The sequence below is a fragment of the Delphinus delphis genome, chromosome 14, assembly GCF_949987515.2.
Source record: "Delphinus delphis chromosome 14, mDelDel1.2, whole genome shotgun sequence".
In the NCBI taxonomy this organism is placed as follows: domain Eukaryota; kingdom Metazoa; phylum Chordata; class Mammalia; order Artiodactyla; family Delphinidae; genus Delphinus; species Delphinus delphis.
In genome coordinates, this window is record NC_082696.1 from 15,699,587 (window position 1) to 15,719,012 (window position 19,426).

At 44.8% G+C, this 19,426-nt stretch overlaps 1 protein-coding gene across 1 annotated transcript in view; it reads right to left on the bottom strand.

The window, feature by feature from the left end:
* The window catches only part of PPP1R14C (protein phosphatase 1 regulatory inhibitor subunit 14C), an 86,171-nt gene extending 67,428 nt beyond the window's left edge, over positions 1-18,743 (bottom strand). The window contains exon 1 of the mRNA XM_060030495.1: positions 18,319-18,743. Coding sequence (XP_059886478.1) covers positions 18,319-18,624 — 306 coding nt within the window. The 5' untranslated portion in view covers positions 18,625-18,743. The remainder of the gene's footprint in view (positions 1-18,318) is intronic.
* Positions 18,744-19,426: the final 683 nt, after the last annotated feature.

The following is a 19,426-nucleotide window of genomic DNA, read 5'->3' on the forward strand; positions in this document are numbered from 1 at the left end:
AGATGGTTAAAATGAAAGAGAAAATACCAAGTGTTGGCAAAGATGTGAAACAACTGGAACTTTCAGATACTGTAGTGGGAATGTAAGTCACTATAGTTACTTTGGAAAATTGTCTGGGAATATCTAGCAAAGCTGAACATATGTATACCCTATAAGCCAGCAGTTTCTCCACTATGTAGGCAACCCAACAAAAATGCAGACATATGTTCACCAAAAGACACGTGCAATAATGTTCACAGCGGCTCACTTCAGAATAATCCCAAACTGGAAACCTCCCCAATGCCCATCGAAAGCAGAGCAGATTAACAAACAATTGTGATGTATTCATACATGGAACACTGCATGGCAACTAAAATGGACAAACCTCAATGGCATGCAACGACTTGGGTGTACCTCACACAATGTTGAACAAAAGAAACAGACATAAAAGTTATTTTAAAAGGCAACCAGATTACCTTGCAGGCAGGGGTGTGGGGGGTGGGGTGATGCTAATGATGGAAAGAGGGCACAGCAGGGACTCCTGTGGTGCTAGCAATGTTCCCTTTCTTGATCTGGATGGTGGCTACGCCGTGGGTTCAATTCTAGACAATTCATCAGCCCACACACTTAGGATTTGTCTTCTCTGTATGCCATACTACAGGAAAAAGTTTTTTTTTAAAGTACTCTCACTCATGATCTCAGCTCACATTTTTTTCTGTCCCTAGTCCCTTGACCATGTCAAGGTCCATCCTGCCTTGGGGTCTCAGCATTAACTGAGCCCACTGGGAAAAAGCTCATCCTCTCCCATCTTTGCACAGCTGGTGTCATTTCTCACCATGTAGGTCCTGGTTCAAATGAAACAAACTTCCTCAGAGAGGTCGTCCCTGGTCCTAGCAACCTAGGCACAGTCATTCATACTTTATTCCATTACTATGTTTTATTTCTTTCACAGAACTTCTCACAAGCTGAAACCATTTTGTTTTACTCATGTGTATTTGCTTTCAGAGCACAGGGACTCTGCCTCTCTGGTTCACTGCTGTTTCCCTAGCACCATACGCCTAGCACTTAAAAGTACATCTGGCATATTTACCCAAATGATTTGAAATTTATAACCACACAAGAGCCTGTGTGCAAATGTTTATGCCAAGTTTATTCATAATTGCCCCGAAACTGGAAGCAACCAAGATGTCCTTCAATAGCTGAATGGACAAATTGTGGTACAAGCCAATAAACAATGGAATATTATTCAGCTATAAAAAGAAATGGGCTGTCAAGTGATGAAAAGACATAGATGAATCTTAAACGCATGTTGCTAAGTGAAAGAAGACAGTCTAAAAAGGCTACATATTACATGGTTCCAATTGTATGACATTCTAGAAAAGGCAAAACTACGGCAATGGTAAAAAGATCAGTGGTTGTCAGGGGCTCAGGGGGAAGTAGGGAAGGTTGGATGAGTAAAGCACAGGAGGTTTTTTTTCGCGTGATGAAACTATTCTACATGATACTGTAAGGGTGGATACGTGACATCATGTGTTTGTCAAGGCACATGAACTTTACAGCACAAAGAATACGTACGCAAATTTTTAAAAGATCATTTAAGAGATTGGGGGATCCCAAAATGGAATGCAGAATGTGATAAAACAATCTGACTATATTACAAATGTATGAAACAACCTCACTTTAGGAGGTATGGGGAAAAGGTGCTGATCTAAGTAACGGGAAATGAATAGAGTCTGTAAGACTAAATGCAAGTGAATTGCGCGTAAGCACTCTAGTTGATAAAGTTGTTTCCCACAGGGATATGGGTTAACTCTGATGCTGCTGTACCTGTATGCCACAATCGAACAATTAAGTGAATGGATGGCAGGTGGTGGGAACTTCAGGTTTCTTGCTGATGGAGTGAGAATTTACAGATGGGCAAGAGAAAGAGGCTAGAATAATTCACATGGTAATGGATTCGAGCTGGAGACATCATCTTGAACTCATGTTTCACTTAATATAGATACTGATGGCTATGTATAGAAATATTTACAGATATATGTATATACACAGGTTAGTATACACACATACATTTCCTTACTCTGACAGCTGACAGACCCTAGAAACAATGACACCCCAGTAGCAACAAGCACACCTGTCATCCATGTCTTGGTTTCTGATACCATTCTCCAATAAAAGGAACCAGATCTCCTTGGAGAAATGGCTGATTCTATGCCTGAGGCAAAAAATATACAAGATGAACCTGGAACACCTTGTAGTGCCAGAAAGTATTAAACACACACACACACACACACACACACACACACACACACAATGATGGGAGTACGTCAAACATACAAAGGAGCCAACTGAAATAGCTCCCAAAGTTGAAACAATTTGAGCAATTTGAATTTTAACCCAAAGTACATAATAAATATCCCCAAGTCCATATTGATTTAAATAAATTATTGACTAAATAAACAAATGGGGGAGAGGAGACAAATGTCCCATGCAGAAGAATTCCATATAAATCATATAGAAATATAAGGAGTTGGAGCATAACTCCCTATTCCTTAGGTAGGGACTGCACGTAGTGATTTCCTTCCAAAGAATACAGTATAGAAAGCGGGAGAGTGAGTAACTTTACTGTGAAGGAACCTGACAGGCACCACGCCAGCCAGGTGGTCAAGGCCAGCATCAACAGTGATAAGTCCTGTTGATAGGATGCACCTTGACAGGATGTGATGAGAACTGCCCTTCACCTCTGTGGCCTTCCTCCCAAAAACCCATAATCCCAGTTTAATTATGAGAAAAACATCAGACAAAACCCATCTGCAGAGCATTTCTACAAAATACCTAACAGTACTTCACACAACTGTCAAGGTTATGAAAAACAGGAGAGCCTAAAAAACTGTCATAGCCAAGAGGAGTCTAAGGAGACATGACAACTAAATGTAACGTGGTATCTTGGACAGAACCCTGGAACAGAAAAAAGACCCTGGATAGAAACCAAGGAAGCTAAATAAAGTGTGGATTTTCGTTAAAATCATGTATCTATATTGGTTCATTAATTGTAACAAATTTACCATAGTAATTTAAGGTAAATAGGTAAAACTGGTCACAGAGTACATGGAGTACAGTCTTTGTAGTTTTTCTGTAAATCTAAAGCCATCTAAAAAAATAAAGTTTATAAAAAATAAAGTTTATTTGTTAAAAGAAAAGTAAGTGGGCCCAACAGAAAGTGGTTGCAAGGACTGATGGATGGGTATTGGAGACAGGGACAGACGATGGCACAATGGCTGATGGGAGGATGGATGGAGGGCAAGATGGCTGATGGATGGATAATGGATAGAGTGGCTTCATAAAGCAGGGCAAACACTGCTGAGGCGGGTGGTGGGATGAATTGGGAGACTGGGATTGACATATATACACTAATATGTATAAAATGGATAACTAAAAAGAACCTGGTGTATAAAAAAATAAATAAAATAAAATTCAAGTATTCAAAAAAAAAAGAAGAGAGAAAATGCCCAGGATTCCAACTATGGTCTGAGATAAATAAATTTATTTAAAAAGAAACAAAAAAACACAAAAGACGAGAACTGAGATGGACACGAGGGTCTCAGCAACCTGAAGGGCATAAGCCCTCTGGGTGGAGAGACAGCGACATGGCAGTGGGCTGCGGGGAGCAGAAGGTGATAAAATGCAGGCAAAAGGTACAGACAAGCTCCCTGTTAGACCTGGGCAAAGAGAGGAGGAAACGGGGAGAGAGTCTTGTGTCTGTGTGTCTAGCACTTGATTGAGGCATTATTTACATACCATTAAATGCACAGATCCTAAGTGTACAGCTCTATGACTCTTGAAGGAAAGGCTGAAGATGAAGAAGAAAGCCCCTTTTGCGTAAGAGGATGGGGATGGGCTCCTCAGAGAAGGTAAAGGGTGATCCCATCTTCCTTCTAAACTTCCTTCTGTCCTGTGGTTGGTAGCACCATCCTCTCCACAGATGGTCTTTCCGCCCAAAAAGATAGACACCCTACTTTCCAAAAGCCTTATCACTAGTTATTCTGAAAATGAAAAGTATTTAATACAAACACACTTGTTGCCTCATTTTCCCCTTAATTGTTTGCAATTAAAAAAAAAAACTGGGCTTCCCTGGTGGCGCAGTGGTTGGGAGTCCGCCTGCCGATGCAGGGGACGCAGGTTCGTGCACCGGTCCGGGAAGATCCCACATGCCGCGGAGCAGCTGGGCCCGTAAGCCATGGCCGCTGAGCCTGCACGTCCAGAGCCTGTGCTCCGCAACGGGAGAGGCCACTACAGTGAGAGGCCCGCGTACCGCAAAAAAAAAAAAAAAACAAAAAAAACTGCCTGAGAAGGCAAAACACCCCAAAAGTTGCTCTGAACATTATCAAGCCCTGTGACAGGAGAGAGATTGATCATGGAAGAGAAAGGAAGCCTTTTCTTACGATGACAGCAGAGCAGGATACCCACCCCCACCTCTTTTTCTAAATAACTTAGATTTCTCTTATGAAAGGAATACACATTCATTGTACAAAGCATAAATAAAATTAAAAGTACCCATAATGATACTAAAAAGCACTTTTTATTATATCTTTGCAGTCTTTTTTCTAAGCACAAAGACATCCTATGAAAACGATTTGTATCCAGAATGCAAGTTAACCATTATCACTTAACTCAAATGTGGTAATTCTCTTGAATTAAAAAGGTAATTTTCTTGAAGCAACCCAACAAGAAGACTTTTCATTGGGACACTGACTAGATTATTCTATATCCACAAAACCTGGTGTGTGACCAAAATTTTCAATCAAGGTGTAAACTCCACCAAAAATTATTCAAAACAAAAAAACTCCAGGGCTTCCCTGGTGGCGCAGTGGTTGAGACTCCGCCTGCCGATGCAGGGGACACGGGTTCGTGCCCCGGTCCAGGAAGATCCCACATGCCGCGGAGCGGCTGGGCCCGTGAGCCATGGCTGCTGAGTCTGCGCGTCCGGAGCCTGTGCTCCGCAATGGGAGAGGCCACAATAGTGAGAGGCCCGCGTACCGCAAAAAACCCCACAAAACTCCAAAAGCCTCTTCTCTCTTTTTGACCAAAGGACGTACCTTTCATTTGAATATATGTATTAACAAGGCAGAATTAACTATGGAAAAAAAGATCACAGATGTTGCTAGTAATACTTTCATAAGTATCCTTGACTTTTCCTGGGATGATTTTTTAACCTTATTAACCCTCAAAACATCCCCGAGAGGGCTCTATCATTTAAAGGGGGAAATTAAAGGAAGCCAAGAATGACGGCTCACACACAGTCTGCAAATAAAGGCGGGTCGGGGAAGCCTGCCTCCTCCTTCTGGAAGACCACGCCCACCCCTACCCATCCCGGCATAAAGGATGGAAAAAGAACCGTGATCCCAACCAGTAGGGATCTTGAGATGAGACAACCTATTTCCTATCACCAGTAAGAAGCTGTCTCTAAAAACTTCAGTTTGTTTTGATTAGTGAAATGGAAAAGATAGCCTGAATTCCTTGGGAGGGAGGCCAGGTCCACACTCACGCCCTTCAGGACTGCTCAGAGGTCGGCCTTGCACCCGCGGAGGCAGCAGAGGGGGTCAGTGTCTTAGTCATAACGACTGGCTTGAGAATTTGGATTTCACTTTACTGTTTTATATGTTCTCTGTATCTCATTCTTTGCCCTCCTTGATTGTTTTAAATTGCTTTATGCAAGGCAATTTACAGTAAGGTGTCAAGGATAAATAAACTCGTTCCTCATTTTCTTCTTCAGAATAATGAGTTAACTCAACCCAAGGATCTTCCACATATTAAATGCAGCTCACTGTCCCTCTCTGAAATTTAACGTGGGAATACTGCAGAAGTTTGAGACGTGACTGGCAACTAGATGCTTTTAAAGACTCAGGCTAGTTTGGGTGATGGTCTGTCTGTTTACCTAGATACACACACACACACACACACACACACACACACACACACACACACACACACTTTCACTATCTAAACATCCATCCATATAAACTGCTTCTGGCATAAGCTTACTAAATACTGAACCATCTGGGGTTTGATGATGAAATGGAATATTTTAGCTTAACAAAAGGCCCTTGTCTACCAGAGATAGTACATGTTGTTTTTTTTTAGTTATAATATTTGTAGAGTGTTTTCATTATAGCAAGCATAATCATGTTTTAGCACCAAATCAATGACTCACTCTCTTCCGACTTGTTAGAGAGCTTCCACACCCCATCACAAACAGGAGAAAAACCAGTTGACTAGTTAGAATTGTTACGTGGAGTATTAGCTCATAAGAACTAAGCAGAAAAGCTATCTTTACCAATCTGAAAACTCAACATCTTACCTGCTTGGCTTGAAACAGATTTGATTCCATTAACATTTGCAGAAACGAATGAAGGAGCTCTGTCAGCTGTACTACTGACATAGAAAACATAAAAGATATTAATAGACGGTGGACCATAGCAGCTCAGGACAAACACATCCTTAGGCAGAGAAGCAAAGGATGTTGTTAAGGGTTTTTCACATTTTATTTAGAAGAAGCATTATTTCTTTACTTCAGCCATGTCAAAGGTAATATTTTGTACTTTCAAACATGTAGGATAAAATGGCTTATTTAAAGTGAGTTTCCAACTTTTTACCTCAAAATTCCATCTAAGTGGATAAATAGAGAACATAAGGACTCCAATACTAACTGCTCATGCAAACCTGGCAATCAGAAATAAGTAGCACACTCAACTGTGATGTATACTTGAGAACTAATAGATTTGAATTTTTCTAAAGAAACAGCTGAATCCTGTAAATGGTTCATCTAAAAAATAACAGAATACTGTTAATTGTTCAACTAAGATGCAGTATATTTGAAAATATGTCAAATAAATTAAGCAGAAAAGGCTTGCCCAGTGTATCGGTCAAAAATGCTAGAATACATGGAAATGATCAGGGGGTGAAGGTGAAACTGATGCTCGTGGTTTCCAAGAGCTGTTTCCAACTCTGAGTCTTCCTTTTCTTCTTACTGGCAATTTCAACGTGGGCATGTTACTAAGCCCCTCTGAGTCTCAATTTTCACATTTTAAAAATAGGATAACTACTTACATCACAGAGCTTTTGTGTGGATGAATGGGATTATCTGATGGTGCTTTATGGATTCTATCATGAAACAAAATAAACAAATATTATAAAGATCAATCAATTCTGCTTTGCACTTCCTACCGGAACTGCCTATGAAAAATCTTACTTTCTTTTTTCTATCCCATCATGTTCTAAAACTAACTATAAAGTGACATTCCAGGAATAAATTCCCCAGTGAAAATTAATTTGTTTAGTACAGATTTATTCAGACTCTTATTTAGGCTAATTTGTACTCTTTGCCTTTTTAAAAATTTATTTCCTAAAGCTGCTGCACTTTTCTCTCAGATGCTCCTTTTATATCTCAACACAAATCTTCCTCAAGTTAAAATAAACACCACCATTAGTTAATTATAGCTGCCAAGATAATGGACAAATAATAACAGGAAAGGCCTCCAACAGGCAATATTATAATTTATATGCCTAAAAGCTTTAAGTCAAATATGCCAGCTCTTCTTAAAGGTTAACCCAATTAAATGCAAAAAAAAAAAAAAAAAAACAATGGGCAAATAGGGTAGCTCTGAGTATCTGCACTGTTAGATTTCAAATTTAACTTGGAAATCAACAGAGGGGAGGAAGTGCTGGAGGGGAAAAGAGGGGTTTTTTTAAAAAGGCTTCTCAGCTGGATCCTTCCCATCCAAGTGGCATCACATAAGACATCATGCAAGGGAAGGCTGGAGACACTCACTTTAGCTACTGAAATGACTATGTAAATCGGATGATCCTTTGGTGAACTAGTCTGTCTCAGGTTTGCCTTGAGAGGAAAGGCCCTCTATTACTGCTTTAAATATCACCCTCTCTTTAATAAATCTCATTTTCTCCAATGCACGGTCAGCTTTATTATAGAATCTCTATAAAGATCAGAGCTTGAAAGCCCTAGACTTCCCTCTTTTTTGTTTTTTTCAGATGAGGAAAGAAAACCTGAAAACAAAAGCCTATGTGAAAATGACTTGCCAAGGTCATCTGGCTGGTAAGCGGCAGCCCTGCTAGAACTGAGGCCAGGACCCTTCCCACCACATCATATTGGGAACACGTTTCATAGATCTCATAGATGCCAACATGGTCCCACAGCCCACAAATGATACAGCCTGCCCTGTGTATTCACTCCCGAAGTCCAGCTATTAAGTGACGACTTTCTCTTACTTAAGACCTTACTTCCTATTAACATGAACGATAAAGTGGTTTTAGTCATTTACATTATAATGTCAATGAATTTAAGATAACCTTTCCCGAAAACAGGCTTTGAGTAAAGGAAGAAATACACAACCACTATGTGGTAAATAAATGTATTGAAAACACTAATACAACCGTGAACAGGAAATAGTTGCCGCCCTCAAAGGGCTTCCAATCATATGGACACCTCCGTTCTTCCCCTACAACAGGAAGGTTTCCTTTACTTTCTCTTTTTCTCTTATACAGTTTAAATGGATGAAGGCATCTTCTTCCTCTTTCCCCATCTACGTAAATATCTGTTGGAATGAATGAATATTCCTTCCCTCCACAGGTCTTTCCACATCTTGACCTAAGGATTCTTTCAAAAAGGAAAAGCCCTTCTGTGATCACTTTTTCTTCAACCATAAAGTGACGCTTTACAGACTAATTCACACTCTGGTCTCTTCTTTTTTCTAAGCTTTTACACAGAGGAACAGATTTCCAAAATGCCAGTGGTGACTAAGAAAAATCTGGTGAGAATTTATTGGCCCGGACTTTTAAGCAGAGGCAGGAATCCTGGCTTTCATTCCTTGTTCTATCAAGACTTGTGTGAGCCTGTTGCTCTGAATCTTATCTTCTAATGGAAAAGCCCTCACCCCTTCCCAGCACAGCAGGCATCTCCACTTCCAAAGAAATGAACGATTACAAACAAAATAATATTCTTGTACATACTGAAAAGTTAAAATTACAGAGAAGAATGGCAGTAACGTGTGATTACTTCCTTTGAAGACTTTCATCACCCGGGCATCTGTGCCTTAGTCCATCATAATGTCCTTTTAGCTCACAGTTTCAAAAAAAACACATGTAGGGGCTTCCCTGGTGGCGCAGTGGTTGAGAGTCCGCCTGCTGATGCAGGGGACATGGGTTCGTGCCCCGGTCTGGGAGGATCCCACATGCTGCGGAGCCATGGCCGCTGAGCCTGTGCGTCCGGAGCCTGTGCTCCGCAACGGGAGAGACCACAACAGTGAGAGGCCCATGTACCAAAAAAAAAAAAAAAAAAAAAAACCACATGTATATAATTCCTAAGCATGAAAAAGAACTGAAACTTCAGGTCAACGATAGAAGAGCAAATTTTTTTTTTTTGGCTGCACTGTGTGCAGCATGCGGGATCTTAGTTCCCCAACCAGGGATCAAACCCACACTCCCTGCAGTGGAAGCTCGGGGTCTTAACCACTGGACTGCCAAGGAAGTCCCATGAAGAGCAGATTTTTAATACAGGTAGAGCCAAATTAGATTAATGCCCTTAACTTGGGGTATGTATTTCTGAAATGCACGGCACCGGAAGATGCTGCCGTCTGGTCGAGGGGACCAGTTTCTGCGTCACTCACTTGACAGCCAGGTCCTGGACCCCTGAGTGCAGCCAGGATGCAAGAGGCCACTAGGGCTGCAGGGACCACAAGATTTTGCCCTCAGAAGCTGCAGGAGACAGGATTATAGAAAGGTGCCGAGACAGGGGTGAGCACAGGCCAGCAAAGGGCTATCAGCCAGCCTGCCAGTGACGACACCTGTGACAGAGGTTTGCTGGAGGAGAGCAGGTAAGAGGTAGGCAGGTGAGGAGGAGGGAGAGGTGATTCTGGCAGAGGGAGACAAACGGGAAGGGGTTCCTGCCTGACCTGCACTAGGACCTCGGTTGATAACTGAAGAAGCAAGGGTGGGGTGGGGGAAGGAGATGAGACCAGCGAGGGGGCAGCAGCAGAGCCCTGAACCTTGTCGCAGGCCATATCCTGAAGGCCGTGGGGAGGGACTAGATCCGGTCAGGATTTTAGAAACAGTCCAGCCGGCCGTGTGGAGGGGGGTCTGAAGCTCCCGTGGTGAGGGAGAGCTGGAGATGAAGGACCAGAGGAGAAGACCCCAGCCCAGGAACCAGAGACAGGGCTTCGCTCCAGCCTCTGCCACTTGAGAATCACGTGGCCTCTGACTGGGACCTGTCACTCAAGCTCTCTGTACCTCAGTCTCTCTACCTCCCTTGCAGAGTTACTGTAGGGAATGAACGAGGGCTCAGGAAGGACGGGTTGTGCAGTAAGAACTTAATAAATGCAGCTGCTGGAAGCCATGGTAGCATCGAGGCTATGTAACTTTGGGAGTCAGCGTGACCTTGGACAAGCACAAGGAACCACTTCTCTGACCTCAGTTTCTTCCTCTATAACGAGAAGAAATTAAGATAATACCACCCACCTCATAAAGTTACTGTCAGGATCGACTGGAGGAGATAAAATGTATAAATCACCTGGCCCTTGACCGAGAGCTACTCGAGTAGCAGAAGTAGCGATAACAGCAGCAATAGTAGAGGGCTGGTAGTAGTACCAGTGCTAGTAGGAGCAGTAATTTGAGGGACATGAGACCAAAGTGTCTCTTCTATAATCCAGGTGAGAAATTATATGGTGCTGGACGAAAGCGGTGGCAGTGAGAAGCCAAAGAAGATTCCAGATTCCAGAGCTCTAAGGAGGCGTCCACAAGACCTCCTGACTGCTGGATGTGACCCGCAGGGAGAGGTCAGAGGAGGATGCCAGTATACTCTTGGCTGGGACACCTGTGGACAGGGTGCCGACCATTCACCCAGGGAACTGAGGAAGAGGGGCAGGTTGCAGAGGAAAATGAGAAGCTCAGTTTCAGAGCAGCTGCAGTTGAGGTTCCCACAGGGCATCTGAGTATGTCTGGTACTCAGAAAACAGATCAGGGTGAAATATACAGATTGAAGAGTTGTCAGCACATGGCCAGCAACTGAAGCCACAGGAGTATTCCTATCAACCAGAAAGAGGATGCAGGAGTGGGGAAAAAAATAGAAAGAATACAGCAGAGGCCCAGAGACAGAGGCAGTGTGACAGCACTGAAGAGGCGGGCAGAGGACGAAAAGCGGGAAAGGAGGCTGGAAGGGTAGCTAGAGATTAGGATGAGAGCCAGGAGAGGACTGCTCAAAGGTTTCCCTAGGAAATGGTGAAGGGCACCTAATGCCTCAGAAGGTCAAGTAAAAAAGACCCAAACAAACCACTGGACTGCAAAGCAAGAAGATCCTCAGGGAAGCCATGGGAGGAGCCAACATCAGATTGCAGTGGATAAGCAGTGGGTGTCATGGGGGGAGAAAGATCTAGAAAAATAGTAAGGGAAGGAGAAGATAGGGCAGCAACCAGAGGGAGTACAGGATTGAGAAAGGGAAGCATTTTTGTGGTAGGAGGTTGTTGGTAAGGGAAAGAAACACTGCAACTTGTGTATGTGCTGGGGTGAAAGGAGGAGGTTGAAAAGCAGCCCAGGTAGGAAGGTAATTAAGAGGAGGAAGTGCCCGGGAGGGTGGATGGTTGGCTAGAACAGCGGGAGGCTGCAAGGGGCAAGGAAGGTAACAGAAAGGATGCCTTGAAAAGACAGGTGGGGACTTCCCTGGTGGCGCAGTGGTTAAGAATCCACCTGCCAACGCAGGGGACACGGGTTCAAGCCCCGGTCTGGGAAGATCCCACATGCTGTGGAGCAACTAAGCCTGTGTGCCACAACTACTGAGCCTGCACTCTAGAGCCCGAGAGCCACAACTACTGAGCCCACAAGCCACAACTACTGAAGCCCACGCGCCTAGAGCTCAGGCTTCACGACAAGAGAAGCCAACACAATGAGAAGCCCGCACACCGCAACGAAGAGTAGCCCCTGCTCGCCGCAACTAGAGAAAGCCCATGTGCAGCAACAAAGACCCAACACAGCCAAAAACAAAATAAAAAATAATAATAATAATGGTTTTTTAAAAGACAGGTGAAGGTTTGAAATAGAGAAGTGCAGGAAACGGGAGACAAGAGTAAACTACAAAATGCAGTTATGCACATGGTACACACACCACATGGAAAATGAAACAGACTCAGTTGTTCCCTCCATCTAGAAAGAGATGATGTCTTTGAGGAGACTATGAGCTGAGCAAGGGTACCCTATGAAGCCAGGTTGTTTCAAAGGTGAGAGAAAAACGGAAGATACTGGAAACAAACAGGTGTCAGAGATGAGAAGGGCAGGTAGGCTAGTGTGGCAAGGGGAACAGTAGAAGCAAAGGAAAAGAGTGGATGGGAGACATGAGGAAGATTCAATTTCAAAAGAATTCTCTCAGTCTAAGCTTAAAAATCAATTAGCTGCGACTACTGTCTTTAAATTCCTGTTTTGAGCAAATAGGTCAATGGAGGTAGGCGTATATCCAAAAATGCTGAAATAAAACAGTAATGATGCAAGAGCTTGATATAGATGATTATAACCGAACCCTGCATCAGTTTTTTTCCATAGCCATGAGTATGATAAAGGAGCACCACCAAATAAGCCGGTAGTAAAAGATCAATGACTTTTAAAAGGTTTTCGGAAGGTTGACCCTTTTTCATTCACTCAAATGCTTAAGGGCCGAAGAACAGTGCCCTACAAGGAACACAGACAAAGAAAATTCAGACCAATCCTGCCTTCAAATTGTTGATGCCTAAGTTCTCTCCACATATATGAAAATCCACAGGAACTTCCAGAATGAGGAAGGCTCTAGGAAAAAAGGGAATGACAGAGCGAATATTTGCCCATGTTCAAGTTCAGAAATACACCAATGCCTCTGACCTCACATCCGTCTCCAAATTCTACCACCAAATAGGTATGAATACTTCTTTTTTCTTCCCCCCTCCTGCTCTCCCACATCACAGAGAACGACCAACAGTTAGTGGCTGGTTATGATTCAAACTACAACACTGACTAAGGTCCATCTCCACGGTCTGACCCATTTGGTCCTCCTAACACCACCACAAAGGGGCCAGGACTATTCTCTTAAACGCAGGGGGAAAGTGGGGCTCAGAGAGGTTAAGGAAATTGCCCGATCTCTAAGCACTACTAAATGCTGGGCCAATGTACCTTTCAGGTTCACCTCGCTTCAAAGCATTTACTCTTTTAATCACTGCCTCCACACCAAATTTCCCTAACCACTGTTCCAAAGGGAAACCTGTTAAGTACAGTTTTCATTTCATCGTTTGGCAATTTAGAATTCTTTTATTCATGGACTTTTAACATGTTTAATTTATTCCTTAATATTTTACAGATTGAGTTTATGGAGTTTTTTTTTTTTTAAGCAGTTTGGTTTAAAAGTCTATTCATTCTCAAATACCTACACAAATGGGGATTCACCACATAATCCACAAACCATCTTCTAGACAGCACTTTCTACCTTCCAGCTGAGGGACTAACAAGGCAGCAAAGCAGGCTAATTTGGTGTTGCAGAGGAGGAATCTAGAACAAAGCAATGACCTGAACTAAAAACAGGAGGCCTGATCCGAGAACAAATCCACGGACACTGGAGTCCCCCAACATGCAACGTCAGTCAACTCAGAAGTTACAACAGCTGCATCAGGGGAGTAGAAAACCTACAGGGGTTCAAGAAGGTGCCAGGCACTGCCCCACCTCAGGAAGCAGTGATTAAGGTACAGCTGACTTTCTGGACACAGCCCTGCTCTGCTGTGTCCCAGCTGAGGGGCCTGGGGCAACTTCTTGACTTCTCTGTGCCTCAGTTTCCACATCCATGAAATGGGAATATCAGAGGTTGTTACTAGGATTCCATGAACCATACCTGATACACAGAAAGCACTCAATAAATTTTAGCTAATTATCTTATATATGTTTAAGCTTTTCCCCTTCAGGAGCAGTATTTTTTTAATGGCAGGTTACAACCCCAAAATGTGTTATGAAATCAATTTAGAGGGTCACAACCAGCAATTGTGGTAAATTAAATAGAACAGAATATTGTATTTCAACATTAATAAAGTCATATTTTATATTAACGTTGTAATTTTTCTTTCACGTACATGGTAACATTAAGTGGCGCTTCGTGAAGCTCTGTTTTCATCCATCCACGTGTCAGTGTATCTATCAGGCAGCAAGAGTGTTTCTTTCTAGGGCCACAATCAAAAAAATTTGAGAACCACTGACTTACAGAATGAGGATGGTAGGGAGTAAGGGAAGATGAAAAAGTGTAATGTGCCAGAAACCACTTTTTAAAATGTAGACAGCTGCAGCAAAAGGAAAGCCCCCCAAATGGACATTCAGGATAACCCAGGAGATACTCTCAGTGTACAAGTCTGTTCGTGGCTAGCCTGCTGCGGGCGTTTCAGTAATCCGAGGTTAACAACAGGCTCTTATTTCCAAAGCAAATCAAACCGCAAAACTGGAAGTACAGATGTTATCTTGATGCTGGGCAAGATGGGAAAAATTGACATGACTTATCCAGTTAAGTCCTCTTGCAATACTCGTCAAAGTAAACACTATGCCAGATATCAAATGCTCTTAAAAACTATCAGGGTTTGGGAGAGATATGAAAATGTCTTAAAACAGAAATTCTTACATGTGGATGTAGATTTAACCTAGCAGTTCTGTTATAAGCAAATTCCTAGGTGAAAATGTAACTAACTGTACAAGAAGATGAAATGGAAAATAACTATAAACGTAAATAATCATTTTAGAATCTATAAAGACATTTATTTATGTAACCAAAAGGCTGTATGATGTGGGGGGCGGGGGTTATTACTTTTTATTGGTGTATAGTTGCTTTACAATGTTGTGTTAGTTTCTACTTATGTACGATGTGGTGTTTAACCATACCACCCTTAGACTGTGTAGGAACAATACCACCCTTAGACTGTGTAGGAGGGCCACAGCCCTGGGCCCCACTCATCTTCCTGCAGAGTTCCTGGGACCAGGTGGACTTACCCATCCAGACAGGTATCCCTCCATCTGGTTTTAGCCTACACTCTGTCCCCAGAATTCCCTGATCAAATACCAGGACACTTTCAGGACATGAACAGGCTCCTTCCAGGTCTGGCCTCCCAAAGGGGGACTTTGCCACTGGTTGGAGCCAGAGGCACAGTTAGAGGGGGGACAAAGGGTGTGGACAGACTGGACATGCAAGTGGACACGATGTCCTTTACCTCATTGAAGGTATCACAGGTGAAGAACCGAGGGAAGAACCGAGGGAAGCAGGTCCTGGCCCAGGGGAAGAGTCTCCCAACCAGCTATGAGCTCTGGGAAATCTGAGAATTCCAAGTTCAAGCCTAGCTTTCCAGGCCATTATGAAGATATCTTTGCCAAGGTAGGATGACAGAGTATATATGAATGCTCATTAGCTTGATTCATAACTTTGAAACGTTTTGACACATGCTATGAGGGCCCCCATCTGTTCTCTTGCACAGGACCCTGCAGAGTTATAAGCAGACTCGCTGCTTAGAACATGGACCAGAGCCACACTGCTGGGTTCTTACCCCACCTCACCCAGTGACATTCACCAGCTATGTGAACTTGGGAAAGCCTCTTAATCCCTCTGTGTCTCAGTTTCCTCATCTGTAAAACAGAGATGATAACAGCACTCTCTTCATATGGGTTGTTGTAATGACTAACTGAATCAGTGACTGGAACAGCACGCCGTGTGTAATATAAGTACTCCATAAATTCTGTCTTTGTATTATTCTCTGTATAAAACCGATTGGCCACTGAAAACTTCTAGATAAAACCACAGCCAGGAAGTTATTCTGTGTATTTCTTCTCTCCCACTCCTTTCTAATTTTAAATATCATACTTTATGCCACTCTAAAAGACCACTATTTTCTATTCTGAAAAGGACAAGTCATCTAACTGCTGACCTGCCTGATGCAAGTTCTTCTGAAATTAAATACACGTTCATCTGGAAGACCCCCAACCTGGCAGATAGCTCAGGGCTCTGGCTGGTTCGAAGTCTGGCAAGCTGGCTTTCCGTGTCAATTTCACGGGCTAAACATTTGGAGACATTACCAATTTTAAGTGTAAAAAAGGACATTTCCTAACCTTCATATTCATGAGATTCAGAGCTACAAGCCAGGTAGGTCCTTCTCGATTCACAAACCAGAGGCTGAAATACTTGAAGCTATCAGCAAGGAAAGGCTACCAGACCAGAGAAATGAAGCTAAAAATAGAGCCCTAACAGTGGAAAAATAGATGGCAGACATCTATGGAAGACAATCCCTTAGGTGGATACTTATTAGTCCACAGGCTTTTTATTATTCAACGAAGGTGTAGCATCAATATAGTATTTACAAATTGCCAACAGCCCTTTCAATGACTTGTATTTCTTCAACCTAAAATGACAGAACAACTTGAAGAGGAATATTTGCCCCATTTTAATGACATGCGGGCAGCCTATAGCATCTTGTGTCATTTCACCACAAAACCTCTCAACTCTCTAGCTGTTTGCTATACGTTGAGGTCTGAAATGGGAGAAGTACAAGGAAAAGATTCAAGGTCATATTTACCCTTTAAAATAGGTACCTAACCTACATGTTTAATACAGTGAGTATTCAATCTTTCATTTTTTTCCAATTATTCAGAAGAACCTTTAAAATATATGATTTGCCAACCTGATGAGAGGCTGGAACTCTTTCCCAAGCTACAACTATTTAGTCTCCCATAAAAAGAACATTGCTAAATCATTGTTAATTTCAACAACAGTTTCTCTAGTAACCCAAATCTTCTCCAAACCCAAAATGGAGTATAAAGACCAGTATGAAATAAGTGAAAAGTAATTGGATTCTACAGAGGCAAGACTGAGCACATCCATCCATCCCAGAGTAATCCCATCTAAATCAAATATATTGTTTCTTTAAAGAGTTTTGCCAACTTCCTATTTTAAAAAAAACCCATAACACTTCCTATTTTGGCCAGTTTTATTTATGCAATTAAAATGGCTTTTTATAAGAGCTGGGCTGGAGAAACAATATATTTTTACAAGCCCATTAGTCATATAGTCAAGCTTCATTATATCACAATCATTCATCAGGAGTGTGTAATGAGAATGCTGTTTCCTTGCGCGATGAGAATGTTAAGGAAAATATGTATTCACAATAGGCCATAAAATGTGTGAAATCTTAACCAGAGGAAAAGCCAGTGGGTTCATCTGGCTTTCATTTTTGCTGTAGAGGGTAACAGCCCTATAGACACAAACCTAGCTTTAACTTAGAAACCATATCCTTAATTATTAACCCTCTTCATTCTTCCACCCTTTCCAAACTCCACTCCCTTAAGAGAAGTAGAATACTTCATTTACAAATACTGTTATTAAAGACTCTCATGGGCGATCATGTTGGCTTCGGTCATTTTTCTGCCATACTTTTGTTACAGCTTATTCTAAATATTTCTCCTTTTATCAACTATTTCTCCTGACGCGGCAGTCAGATTTGCGTATAAGCTTAGCCCCTGAACTGTGGGAAGTAAATGTCGTGGCGGAGGGGGAGCTGGGCGATTCCGGGCATCCCGCACACCACCCGCAGGCTCCCTTCCTTCCACCCAGGCACCCTTCCAGGTTGCCCAAGGCTCTCATTCTGCGCCCGTCAGCGGGAGTAACTGAAACTGGGCAGGAAGAAGGAAAGCGGCTTCAACAAAGCCCAACGTGTGCAGCTTTGGCAATGCAAGGCCGAACTATGGAGACGTGCGTCGGGGCTGGCTAGCAAAGGGAAAGCGTTCAGCTTATGATTTTGTTGTATATTTCAGAAACCGAGGTGGTCTCTAAGATCCCCAGAATCTCTCCTCTCCGTTAAGCAGCTTTCAGTCTTTTCCCTGCTCCCCCTCCACAGAAACCGGGTCTGCCAGGGTCCCAGCAGTGAGCGCTGTTCTCGTGGGTTTGCGCGCAGCCGGGGTGATCCCCTCCGAGCCCCACTTCGGGGAGCTGCAGCTGGAGCCGAGAGGAGCCCGGGGCTGGCAGAAACGCAGCGCGCCGAGCAAGACCCAGCTCTCGGTACGGCCATCAAGGGAGCCCCCAGCTCTCCGGGCACCCGGCAGCTGAACCCAGGAGGGGCTTCCCCATCGCTGCGCCCCGGCACCAGAGGGCACTCTGGAGAGAGAACACGCCGCGCCTCGCTCCCAGCCCTGGGTCCCCAGGAGCCAGGGCGGTGCGCGCCAGGGAGTCAGAGCCCTGGAGAATTCCTGTGTTTGCGCAGCGGGGCCAGGGAGGCCCCCGACCCTCCCGGTCCCGCGTCCAGGTACCTCGCAGCCGTAAAGCTGTCCCAGCTGCTCCACGATCCACTCCTCTAGCACGAGCCGCTTCCGAAGCTCTTTGCGATCGTATTTCACTGTCACTTTTCCCTGCTGGTGGCGCCGCTGCTGCTGCTGAACATGCCCGGCAGCGGACGCCGTGGCCACGGGCGCCGAGTCCTCCCGGGAGGAGCCCGAACCGCTGCTCGAGCCTGGGCTGCCGCCGGCGCCGCCCCGGGGGCTCTGGAAGAAAACCCGCGCGCCGCCGCCGCCGGCGGCCCCACCGGCCGCCTCACTGCTGCCCGTCGCCACCGACATGTCCCCGTGCGCGCCGGAGACCGAGTGAGGCCCGGAGGAGGGGGCGGGCGGAGCGCCCGGCGCCGCTACCGCCTTGGGCCGGGCAGCGGCATGCGCGGGCTTCGTCAGCACCTGCTCCGCGCCGCCGCCGGCTCGCGGTGAGCTCTGGAGGAGGAGCCGCGGCGACCGGGAGGAGCGCGGGCGGGGGAGGGCGGGGAGGAGGGAGGGCGGGGGCCGCAGCCCTAGGGACTCAGCCGAGGACCCTCTGGGTCCAGCCCCGGAGGCAGATCCGGCGCCCGGCAAGCAGCGGGCCCGGGGCGTGGGAGTTGCGCGCGGCGAAGGGGGTGTGGGCGCGCAGACACGCACGGGCGACCGGCGTGGGTCTGGGGCCAGGTCCTCTGCGCGGGTGACCGTGTGCTGCCCTGCCGGACACGGGGATTGCGCTTCTCCCGCCGCCTCGGCCGGCGCTGCCGGGGACTGCGCTGGCGACCGCCTGGGCAGGGGACGCGGGAAGGGGCCGAGGCGCAGGTTCCTCACAGAGGTTTCCCTCTCCCTGCCGCCTCCTCTGAGGGCGGGGCGGTGTCTCCTCCCCTCCCGGGCCCATCCCGCCGCTCCAAACACCCGTTCCTATCCGTGCCACTTCCTCTCTCGGAGAGTGAGAAAAACTGACGAGGCGATGTTTGTGCCATCAGGCAATCACCGCGCCTGAGAAATTCTCTTCAGACCAGACAGTGTCTTGTTACCTCGAAGACAGTGCATTCAGATATCTTCGTATCTAAAGGGCAGAAGGCTTGATGTCTCTTGGGCAAGGGACTGGGGATAT